Source organism: Delphinapterus leucas, chromosome 9 (assembly GCF_059928025.1).
Source record: "Delphinapterus leucas isolate spDelLeu-1000000601 "Yukka" chromosome 9, BTC_Dleu_Yukka2, whole genome shotgun sequence".
NCBI classification, from domain to species: domain Eukaryota; kingdom Metazoa; phylum Chordata; class Mammalia; order Artiodactyla; family Monodontidae; genus Delphinapterus; species Delphinapterus leucas.
In genome coordinates this window covers 76,053,737-76,064,304 of record NC_143137.1, presented here as the reverse complement: position 1 = coordinate 76,064,304, position 10,568 = coordinate 76,053,737, and the positions used below count along the sequence as shown (strand labels likewise).

The following is a 10,568-nucleotide window of genomic DNA, read 5'->3' as shown; positions in this document are numbered from 1 at the left end:
TGCGTGAGCGGAGCACGGCCCTTAGAGCCCTCCGTGTCCCTGGCAATGCGCTGAGCTCCACCAGCAGCAAGCAGTTGACTGCTGCCGGGCTACGTTTGGACTGTTTCTTTTGTCCGCCCAGCCGAGCCTTTCCGGCGCCCGCAGCCTAGAACCCTGCCCCCGACGGACGACTGGAGGCGGAGCTAGGTCGCACCGGAGCGCAGGCCCGGCCCGCCCCCCCGCCGCCTTCAAGTACGCGGGGGGGTGGGGGGAGGAACCGTCGCGGCTTCCCAGCCAATCCCCGTTACCCGGTGCTCGTGGGGCGGGACCCTCGCGGCTCTCCGTCCAATTGCCGCTCCGGGGCGGCCTCAGGGAAGCGGGCCTGCGCAGCTGTGCGCTGCGGCGGAGTTTATCAGCCGCTGGGGGTTGGGACTAGCCAGCCCGCGGAGTAGCGCTCCCTCCCTCCCTTCTTCTTCCGTCCTTCCCCCGCTAACCCTTCGCGGGTGGGGAGAAGTTAAGGCGTTAGAACAGCGTTAAATTGTGGAGAGCGTGAGTTGCCAGGACTGGCGGGGGTGGCATAAGGCATCTCGCTTGCCGGGGTCTGCGAGGTATCCTTGAGGCTGGGCCGCTAGGCTGGTCCGTCGTGGTGCTTGGTTGAATTTCTCTCACCTGCTGGCTTCTGAAGTATGCGGAGCTGCCTTTGCGTTGGCGGGAGGAGTCTCCGACCTCTCGTCGCCGTCTACTCCTCCCGTCTCTAGAGCCAAGCTTTGAACTTGCAGCCCTGCGACAAAGCGCCGGCACCAGATACCCGGGCGCCGGGAGGTACATCGTTCCTGGGGACTGTCTCATGGAAGGGAGTGTAGTTGTCCTAGTAGTTAACCTAGTTAGTAGTGTAGTAATTTTTATCCAGCTTTCTGGCAGCTGGACTGTTTGCGTGAGTTTGCTGTGATTGCCAAAAGTTTGAGGCTTGGGGCCTCCAACCCCTAAGTTGTCTGTTTTCCACCTTCTTTTACTAGTTTCTGTTAATTTTTTACCCCTGCAATTGTTAAACTTGTTTTTCTTCCTGCCCACAGTCACCAGCCCAGTTCAAATCTCCGTGATTCCAAAACAGATTTGTTGCAACGCGCTCTTGGCAGTCCTAAACAATTGATCTTGGTGTACCGGTATGTGATAAGCTATTTATTTTACTTATTTCTGTTTCTTGTTTACCTGATTCTGTTTTCTACTTTGAGTTTACATCTTATTGCTCCCAGGAGGCCCACTGTAATTAAATCCAGCGTCATTTTCTTAATGCATTTGTAGGTTATTTTAGAATTGTATTATTTAATCTTTGTGATTGAGAGTTCAAAACAATCCTCCATGAAAGAATCTGATACTTCCTATTTTTACTGTGTACCTTTTGGTGAGTTAAGACTGTAGTGAGTATGGTACTGGTAGTCGTGGTCTCAGATTCCTAGAGTCTAGTGAGTGGTAGGGATGTATACAGAGAATAGCTTATTTTTTCTGTATATGTGTGTTAGTTTCCTATTGCTACCATAACAATTTATCACAAACCTAACAGTTAAAAAAACACAAACTTATTAACTAGCAGCTCTGTAGATGGGAGGTCTCTGTAGGTTTAGCTGGGTATGCTGCTTAGGATCTCACAAAGCTGAAATAAAAGTTTGTTGGTCTGGGCTTTCTGAGGGAGAATCCATCTCCAGGCTCACTGAAGTTGTTGGCAGAATTAATTTCCATGCAGTTGTAGGACCGAGGCTCCAGTTTCCTTAATGGCTGTCAGCTGGGGCCTCTCTCAGTTCCACGAGACCACCTGCATTTTCAAAGCCAGATAGCACCTCCAGTCCTTTTCATGTTTTTAATCTCCCTGACTAGTCTTCTGCCACCTCCTGGAGAAAGCTTTCTGGTCCAGAGGGCTCAAGTGATTGGATTAGGCCCACCTGGATAACCGCCCTACTTCAAATAAGGTCAACTGTGCAATAACGCCATTACAGTCAAGGAAGTGATAATCTCATATTCACAGGTTCTGCGTATTAGAGGGGGCAGAATCATGGGGGCCGCTCATAGACATTCTACCTAGCCTGATATGGTTGTCTCAAAACTAGATTATTTTTACAGTGCAGTTTTGCAGGTATTAAAAAAAAAAGAAAACCCTAACAACAACTCTGTCTGATTATTTGAGTATCCTCTCTACAGATGAAGAAATTCAGGTAAAGTTATTTGTGCAGGGGCATATGGCTAGAAAATGGCGAGTTGGTATTTGGACCCAGATCTACATTTCTATTAGATCTAAAGGCATGTTTGCGGATGGTCCAAGTGAAGGGCTTCTTCCTATTTAGATAGGAAGAAGCAGAGGAATTGAGATCTTTGTTGTACCTCATTTTGGGGTTATATTAGTGGTGTAGGCTAAGCTCTTCTCCCCTAACAAAGAAAGCCAAACTACAATGGCATAAATAAAAGATTTTTTTTTTTTTTGATACATCTAGAAGAAGGAGTCCAGGGCTAGTAGGAAGATTCTGACAGCCTCAATACCTGGCTCCCATAAATGGGTACAAAGTGCTGTTCCAGCTGGGACTTTCCTGATAGGCAGGGAGGAGGAGAGAAAGCACAGGAGAACGCCTGTAGTTCCTTACAGGGGAATGATCTGGAGGCAACATATACATCGCAAAGCCATACTGAGCTCCAAGGGAGAGTAGGAAAGATACAGCTATATGGCTGTCTACCCAGCTGAAACTCAGGATTCTGTTAAGAAAGAAGGGGGAAAGTTATAGTGGCTGAAAACAGTCTCTGCCACACCATTGTTTTTTATAATGTTTTATTCTATAACTTTCTGAGTGGAATATTTTATTTGGCTTTGCTATTAGTTTTAGCAGGTAGTATTTGAAAGGACAGGAAATTCTTATTCAATATTAATGTTTCTTCATTTCTCAACTGCTATTTTAATATATAATTTATAAAGGCTTTGAGGAACCTCTTTATTCACATTTTGTATTACTTTGATATTTCTGAAAATTAATACATCTGTGGAAAATGTACAAGATTGCTTTGGGATACTTGAGATCATTCTGTTTAGGCCTCACACCACTGCAGGATTAGGTTACAGCAGCCTGTCATATGATTTATGTACTCTGTAACATTTTGTAACTCTATATAGTTGGATGACTCTTCCACAACTTTTCATATTTTCCTCTTCAAAGTTCTTTCTCTCAGCCCGTTATCCTTTTCTACACATCTGAATTCTACCTACCCATTTAGACCTCACCCACTATCATGTAGCCTTTGTATGGGAGGAAGATTGTGGTCAAACAGGTCTGGATTTGAGTTGTTGCTTTGACCTGAGGCAGTTTACTAAATCTCTCTTGAGTTTTGACTTCTTATGTAAAATGACAGTGAACGACACCTTTCAGAGATAGTATGAATATGAGAGAGAGAACACATTTTCTATAACACTTATTGCAGTACTTGGCAAATAGTAGGTGCTCAATAAATGATAATTATACTGGTCTTTCTGATCACTCCTTGACCTCTAGCACTTTTGAGTCTACACTTTTTTCTTAAATTGGTTTTCTCTCTCTGACAAGTTCATGAATTCCTAAGGACTAGGACCAGGTCTTAGATATACTGTGGTCACTAAAAAGTGATGTAGTGAGTTGGGACTAGCATCTAAAAGAATATTTATGAAATTGAATTGTGAGGGCTTTTTTTTTTCTTTAGTGTTCCTGTTGTGATTGCATCATGGAAAATCAGTTGGCTAAATCAAGTGAAGAAAGAACATTTCAGTACCAGGATTCTCTTCCATCACTGCCTGTTCCTTCACTTGAAGAATCATTAAAGAAATACCTTGAATCAGGTATGTTTGTAGTTTTTAGCATATATAAATATTGCTAGCAACTTAGAAAACTGTGAAATTGTTAGAAGTTGATGAGGGTCTAATTGCTTTTTCCTCTAGGCTTATGATAATTAAAATTATCCTTAAAATGTCCAAAATATTTCTGTCTTTCTCTCTCATGTTAATTTTTCCATAGTTTAAAAAGCCAGGTAGTACTTTTAGGCTTACAGTAAGAAGTAGTAGTCCTCTGCCTCATTTCCCCCACTGCCAATCCCATACCTTTAGGCAAGCATTTTGAAATATTTTATCTGCTTCTTGTGTTTACCTCCAGATTTAAGCTAACATTCTTTTTTTATTTTTAATAATTATTTATTTATCACTGTGTTGGGTCTTCGTTTCTGTGCATGGGCTTTCTCTAGTTGTGGCAAGCGGGGGCAACTCTTCATCGTGGTGCACGGGCCCCTCACTATCGCGGCCTCTGTTGTTGCGGAGCACAGGCTCCAGACGCGCAGGCTCGGTAATTGTGGCTCATGGGCCCAGTTGCTCCGCGGCATGTGGGATCTTCCCAGACCAGGGTTCGAACCCCTGTCCCCTCTCAACCACTACGCCACCAGGGAAGCCCCGAATTTATGCCTTTTTAATTACTCTCATTTTAGTGAGTTTCTAGAAGTGACGATAAATTTATGACCTTAGTTCCCTTTGTTTGATTGGAAGCCCTCTGATTTTTTTTTAGTTCTTTTTTCGCATCTACTTTCATCTTAGAATTTTAGTTTCTTTTTTAAAAAATTCACTGATTATTCACTTGTGCTCTCTGAATGCAGCTATTTAAATTAACTTTAAGAGAAGACTTTGAAGTGACAAAAATAAAACAAAAGGAAGATATTAATGTCCCTTGATTTCTAATTTACTTTCATCTATAGCTTAATTTTCAGAACACTTGGTTTTCATGGACTAGGACCCCTGTATTCTTTGTGTGTGTGTGTGTGTGTGTGAAATCGCTATTGGCCAGAAGGGACCCTACAGTGCTTTGGGAAGGCTTTACACTTAAATTTACATACATATTGCACTTACGTTCATAATGTTTAAGGCTCTACTTCAACATCAGTGGAAAGAAGCTTTAATTTCTCTCAGTCATGGCTAAACAGGATTTACTTTCCTATTGGACTAGTAGCTAGATGATAGTCCTGTATGTCATTTTAACTATCATCGTCTAGAATGATTTTTAAATAATTTTGGGGGAAGTAGTTATCAGACTACATAGTATCCACTGTTTTATTTTTTCCAGTATTTTGCATTATTGCTTTTCAGCCATTTTCATGTTGTAAACTCTATTATAATTTAGTGGACTGCTCTAATACATAAGTGTTTTATATAACTGAGTCAAGATTTGTGTAAGTAATAATAATTGAGGTGAGTTTGTGGTACTTGATATCTAAGTACTTTAATGCATATTTTTTTCTTTATAGTAAAGCCATTTGCAAATGAAGAAGAATATAAGAAAACTGAAGCAATTGTCCAAAAGTTTCAAAATGGTATTGGAGAAAAATTGCAGCAGAAATTACTTGAAAGGGCAAAAGAAAAAAGAAATTGGGTATTTATGTTATTGTACTTAGAATATTGATACTTAATGAAAAATAAAAGTGTATGTGGCTTTCATTTTTAAATTATTACTGTACTGTAAAATCCTTGTAGTTATTGTTGTCTTTATCATCATCCAAAAGAATGAGTGAATTGTTTAACTCTGGGAAGTTTTAAGTGAGTGTTGTGTGTGGGCTCCTCTCCTTTTGGGGAACCTGTTAAAATGCAGAATTCCTGGGACCAGTGATTCTGATTCAGTATCTCTGGAATGGGGGCCCAGAAATCCTGATTTTCACAACTACTCCATGTGGTTCTGATGCAGGTCATCTGTAGACCATGCTTGAGAAAAACATTTTGCCCAGATAATCAAAGTCCCACAACACTAAAATAAACATCACATTGGTGGCATACAAATATTTAAACAGTACGTAGGAGAAAAGGGCCATTACAAAACTGGAGTGGAGAATGTTTATGAGTATTCTATGTTTCAGTTAGATAGTTTGAGGAGACAGTTGTTTCATAATTACTGAGGATCTCGGTAATTTGCCACAAGGAATCTTCTTTGACTTTTTCGTAATTACTCTGCTTCTGTAGTACAAACCAGAGGATGAGTTTTCATAATTTAAGATATTGCCTTAATCTAGAAATAATGATTGTAACTCTCATTTAGTTTTAGAAATAAAAAGCAAGCTGATCTTCTCATTCTCCTTTCATACCTATGATGGAATAATAAAATTTTGTACCTCAAGATGCCTTTTTTCTCAATCTTGAGGCTTGAGTGACTTTAATTAAATTAGGGTAAAGGTAAAGAAGTTGTTGTTCTGCCTGTATCCTTTTCATTTATATCTTTTTCCAAATGACTGATTATAGTTTATAACATCAAATTCTTCAAAAAGAGCTCCAGGTAATTTGGTGACATCCCCTTACTTATACATGAAATTCAATTGCACGTCATGAAAGAGGGACACATAGAAAGTGGTGTCACTGAAAAATCCAAATTAGTTTTAAGCCTACTGAAAAGTTTTCATATTTCTATGAAAAAGGAAATAGGAAAATTATAAGTGCCTTAATAATTGTTATAATTGAGGATTTGTTGAATATCTATTGTACCCCAGGTACTCTGAGGAAACACACCTAGAGTACTTTGTTGGGTACTCCTGGTACTCTGAGTACTTGGTGATTTCAGTATGATCAGCCTGAAGGTGTTTGTTTCAGTGCTTTCTTGTTTCGTGTTTTTGATAATGTAGTTGAACTTAATTCAGATCCCATAATTCTGAAAGAAAGAAATGATCACAGTACCGTTTTTTAATATCTGTGATGATTTAAAACGAAACGTGTTTTTAGGTGTTGAAGACTAATTAAAGAAAAAAGGACAAATAGAGCTTTTTCCCCCCCAGCAGTTACACACTGAAGTATTATCAGTAGCATTAGGCTGATGTTCTCAATTTCTTTTAGCTGGAAGACTGGTGGCTGAATGTTGCCTACCTGGATGTTCGTATACCATCACAACTGCATGTCAACTTTGGGGGTCCTGCAAGCCATATTGAACACTATTGGCCTCCAAAGGAAGGCACGCAATTGGAAAGAGGAAGTATAAGTCTTTGGCATATCTTGAACTACTGGCAGCTATTAAGGAAGTAAGGATAGTTATGTCAATTTGGTTACATATTTACCCAAGGTCTCAGGTCGCACGATGTTGAGAAGCTTAATTTACTCATTTGGGGAAGAATACTGTAGGTGTGACTGTTTGGTTTATAAATTTTATAATGATTTCTTCGTCAATATACTTTTTTGGTTTGTTTTGATAGAGAAAAATTGCCTGTTCATAAAGTTGGAAATACTCCTCTAGATATGAATCAATTCCGAATGCTGTTCTCCACCTGCAAGGTTCCAGGAATGACTAGAGATTCAGTTATTAATTATTTTAGGACTGGTAAGTAGAAAACAAACACATGTACTTTTTCTGGTAAAAGCATTGGGATTTGGGTAGTTTTGCTGCAGTTTCTTCTGTGATGCTGTGGAACATACTTTTTTTTTTTGGCTGCTCTGTGTGCCTTGCGAGATATTAGTTCCCTGATCAGGGATAGAACCTGGGCCCACAGCAGTGAAAGTGCCGAGTCCTAAGCACTGGACCACCAGGGAATTCCCATGGCACTGTGGAACATACTTTTTTTTTTTTAATTTGGAACATACTGTTTTGAAAAATATTTCTTATTGGATTTTGACTGATCAGAAGCTTTCTATGAACCTTTTCTTTCAGTCATAGTGATTAGCTGGAAGTAATTTGTGGAAATGAATTTTTTGCAACTGTCTTACATGGTTCTGTACAAACCTGTTGCTTTTATTGCATCATTTGAGTTTAAATTTTAGTTAAAGAGTAGAATTATGAATCAGTTTTAGGAGATCTGGAGCATATGATCTGGATCCTTCTCTTTCTACCCTCCTTTCTTACCTGAATTCTCTTTTTGAGTGTTTGTATGTGCTCATCATGTCCCATGTGTCTTTGTGAGTATGCTTTCCTCCCCTCAACCCACCCCTCTTCTTCGTATGAGGTAAGAGCCTGATACCCATCTTCTTGAAGGCACATGAGTTCAGATTGACTCATCAAAGTTTTTGTTTTTACAGTTAGTTTAATGGCACTTTCTGCTTGGTGTCCTAGCATATCTTCAAAGGGAAAATTCTGTAGTAGTAACTGCTGGTTTCCAGTTACTTCAGGAATTTTTCTTATAAATTTAATAACATAGTTTATATTACTGCAGAATGTCATTATGAATGGGTATTTTTCTTATATAAAATTTTATTTAGAAGTAAAATTTCATTACCCAATTTTGCTTATAGTGTGAGAAGTATAAGTTTACTTTCATGTAGAACTCAACTTTTTGTAAAACTCTGTAGGAGGTTGAGATATTTAATGTCCTTAAGACCAGACACGTTTACCTTGATGTTGCAAGAGAAAGAATTAAAAGAAAGAATTAGGAACCTGGTTATTTATGGCATAAAGTTGAACGTCCAAATGTGAATTGAAAAGATGAACAGGAGAAAATTGATAGGAGAATAGCAGTAGCAAATAGAAATAATATGCATATTAGTTAAGAACGATTATCAATAGACCTGGTTTTGAATTCAATCTTTTATCGCTTAATAGGTATGTCTGTAGATAAGGTAAGTTCTTTAAGTAACAGTGCATAAGGTGGGGATTCATTAAATTAATAATGTACTTCTTGATACAGTGGTTTAAACGGTCATGGTTAGTATGTTCTTGAACTTACAGTTAGGTGAATAAGTGCAAATAGGGATAAAGCTGAGGGAATCAGTAAACATGGAAAAATATCATAGCGTTTGTGACAAATGCTATATAGAGAATTCAAATCCCATGAGTAACTGGGGGGCTGTTTTAGATTAGGTCGTCAGGGAGGACCTCACTGAGGATCTGAATAATAAGATGATCGGGCACAGTTTCTTTGCTTTTCGTTTTTGTTTTTGTTTAGTTCAGTGTGTTGGTAGTGGTGGAGGCAGAGGTGGTGGTGGGGTGCGTGTGTGTTTGTGTGTGTTTGTGTGTGTGTCGAGGGGGAATCTTCTGGGCGTGAATAAACTTGGCATGTTCGAAGGGCAATGTGGATGGAGCAGAGTAGGCAAGAAGGAGGGGGCGGATTGCAAAGATGTAAAAGCGTCTGGATCATAGAGTACTTTGGAAGCCCGCTGAGGCTTTTTGGTTTTTATTTAAAATGTGATTAGATACTCTTAGCGGGTCTTGACCAAGAGAGTGATGTGAACAGTTTATGCTTTAGAAAAGATCATTCTGCCTGCTGTTTGAAGAATAAGTTTTTAGGAGAGAGCTATGTAGCGGCAGGGAGATGAATGAGAAGCTTGTTTTAGTAGTCCCAGTGAGCCATAATAATGACTTGTCCTCGGGTGGTAGCATGGAGGTGGTGAATAGCTGCTAGATTCTGGAGAGATTTTGGATATGGAGTAAGCAGAATTATTCATAGATTGGTTGTGAGATGTGAGAGAAAAAGAGGAATCAGAGATGCCCTCAAGTTACTGGGCTTGAGAAGCTAACGGGGTAGATAGGTGTGTTGGTTCATGAGGTGGGGAAAACTGGGAGGAAATATATAGGGAAGAAAATAAAGAGTTCCCTAGACTGCACTGAATTTAAGATGCCTTTTAGGCATCTAAGTGGAAATGTAAATAGGCAGTTGGGTACAGAGTTTGGGGTACTGGGGAGAATTCAGGACTGCAGATAAAGATTTAGGAGTCATCATTAGCAGGCATAGAGATCATTTCTACCCCCATAAGAATAGGATTACTTTTGGAATACATGTAGCTGAAGATGATCAGGGGAACCAGTATTGATCCCGATCACAGTCAAATACAGTATTTGGTGGTCAGAGAAGGAGGAACCAGCCAAAGAGACCAAAGCAGGAAGAAAACAAGAACAGTGGTCTCCCAGGAGCCACGAGAAAGAACTGTTTTACCTAATGCTCCCATGAGGTCAAATGAGGTGGAAATTGGACGTGACCATTGGATTTGTCAGAGTGATGTGGACAGAGGCTGCCGCTGACAAGAGCAGTGTTAGTAGAAGTTGGGGAACGGAGCTCAGCGGGAGGAGATGAAAGCAAACTGAAGAAGTGGTGGCAGCGTTTGGAAATAATTCTTGCAGAAAAGGTTTGGATGTGCAGTGGAAGATTTTGTGTGTGTGTGTGTGTGTGTGTGTGTGTGTATGTATGTGCTATTTATTTTTAAAAAGATGGGTGATACATCATAGGAATGACGTAGGAGAGAAGGAAAAATTATCTTGCCGGGGAAAGGATAAAGAACCAAAGACATTGAGAACATAAGAGCAGAAATGGTGGAAGAACTGGTCTTTGGCAGGAGCAAGGATGAGAGGCAATGCAGAAAGTTTGCGTCTAGATGCACACAGATGGGCTGATCTTGCTGTAGGAAGAGGAGGCTGTTCCATGTACTGCTTGTGTTTTCCTTGGTGAAATAAGAACTGAGGTGGCGGTGGAATACTTGAGAAAAAAAGGAGATGGTTTGAAATGGTCACTTTGGAAAGTGGGAAAAGCAAACGTTCTGTGGAAACATAGGGTAGCTAAACAGTGTTGAGATGTGTTTTTATGAATTTAAAGTTAGACTATATGGTGTGTTGTGTTTTTTCCTTCAGCAACAGGGGCAGGTGCAGAGG

General features: G+C 40.1%; 1 protein-coding gene across 9 annotated transcripts in view; it reads left to right on the top strand.

The window, feature by feature from the left end:
* Nucleotides 1–388: 388 nt before the first annotated feature.
* The window catches only part of CROT (carnitine O-octanoyltransferase), a 101,270-nt gene continuing 91,090 nt past the window's right edge, over nucleotides 389–10,568 (top strand). For 7 of the 9 annotated variants that reach the window (XR_016394367.1, XM_089917751.1, XM_089917752.1 and 4 more), the window contains exons 1-6: nucleotides 535–801; nucleotides 1,053–1,142; nucleotides 3,691–3,826; nucleotides 5,272–5,396; nucleotides 6,839–7,020; nucleotides 7,192–7,316. Coding sequence is in view for 8 of the 9 variants with exons in the window: in XM_089917751.1 (XP_089773877.1) it covers nucleotides 3,712–3,826; nucleotides 5,272–5,396; nucleotides 6,839–7,020; nucleotides 7,192–7,316 (547 nt within the window). In the remaining variant the exon portion in view is untranslated. The other 2 variants (XM_089917748.1, XM_089917753.1) reach the window with 2 other exon arrangements.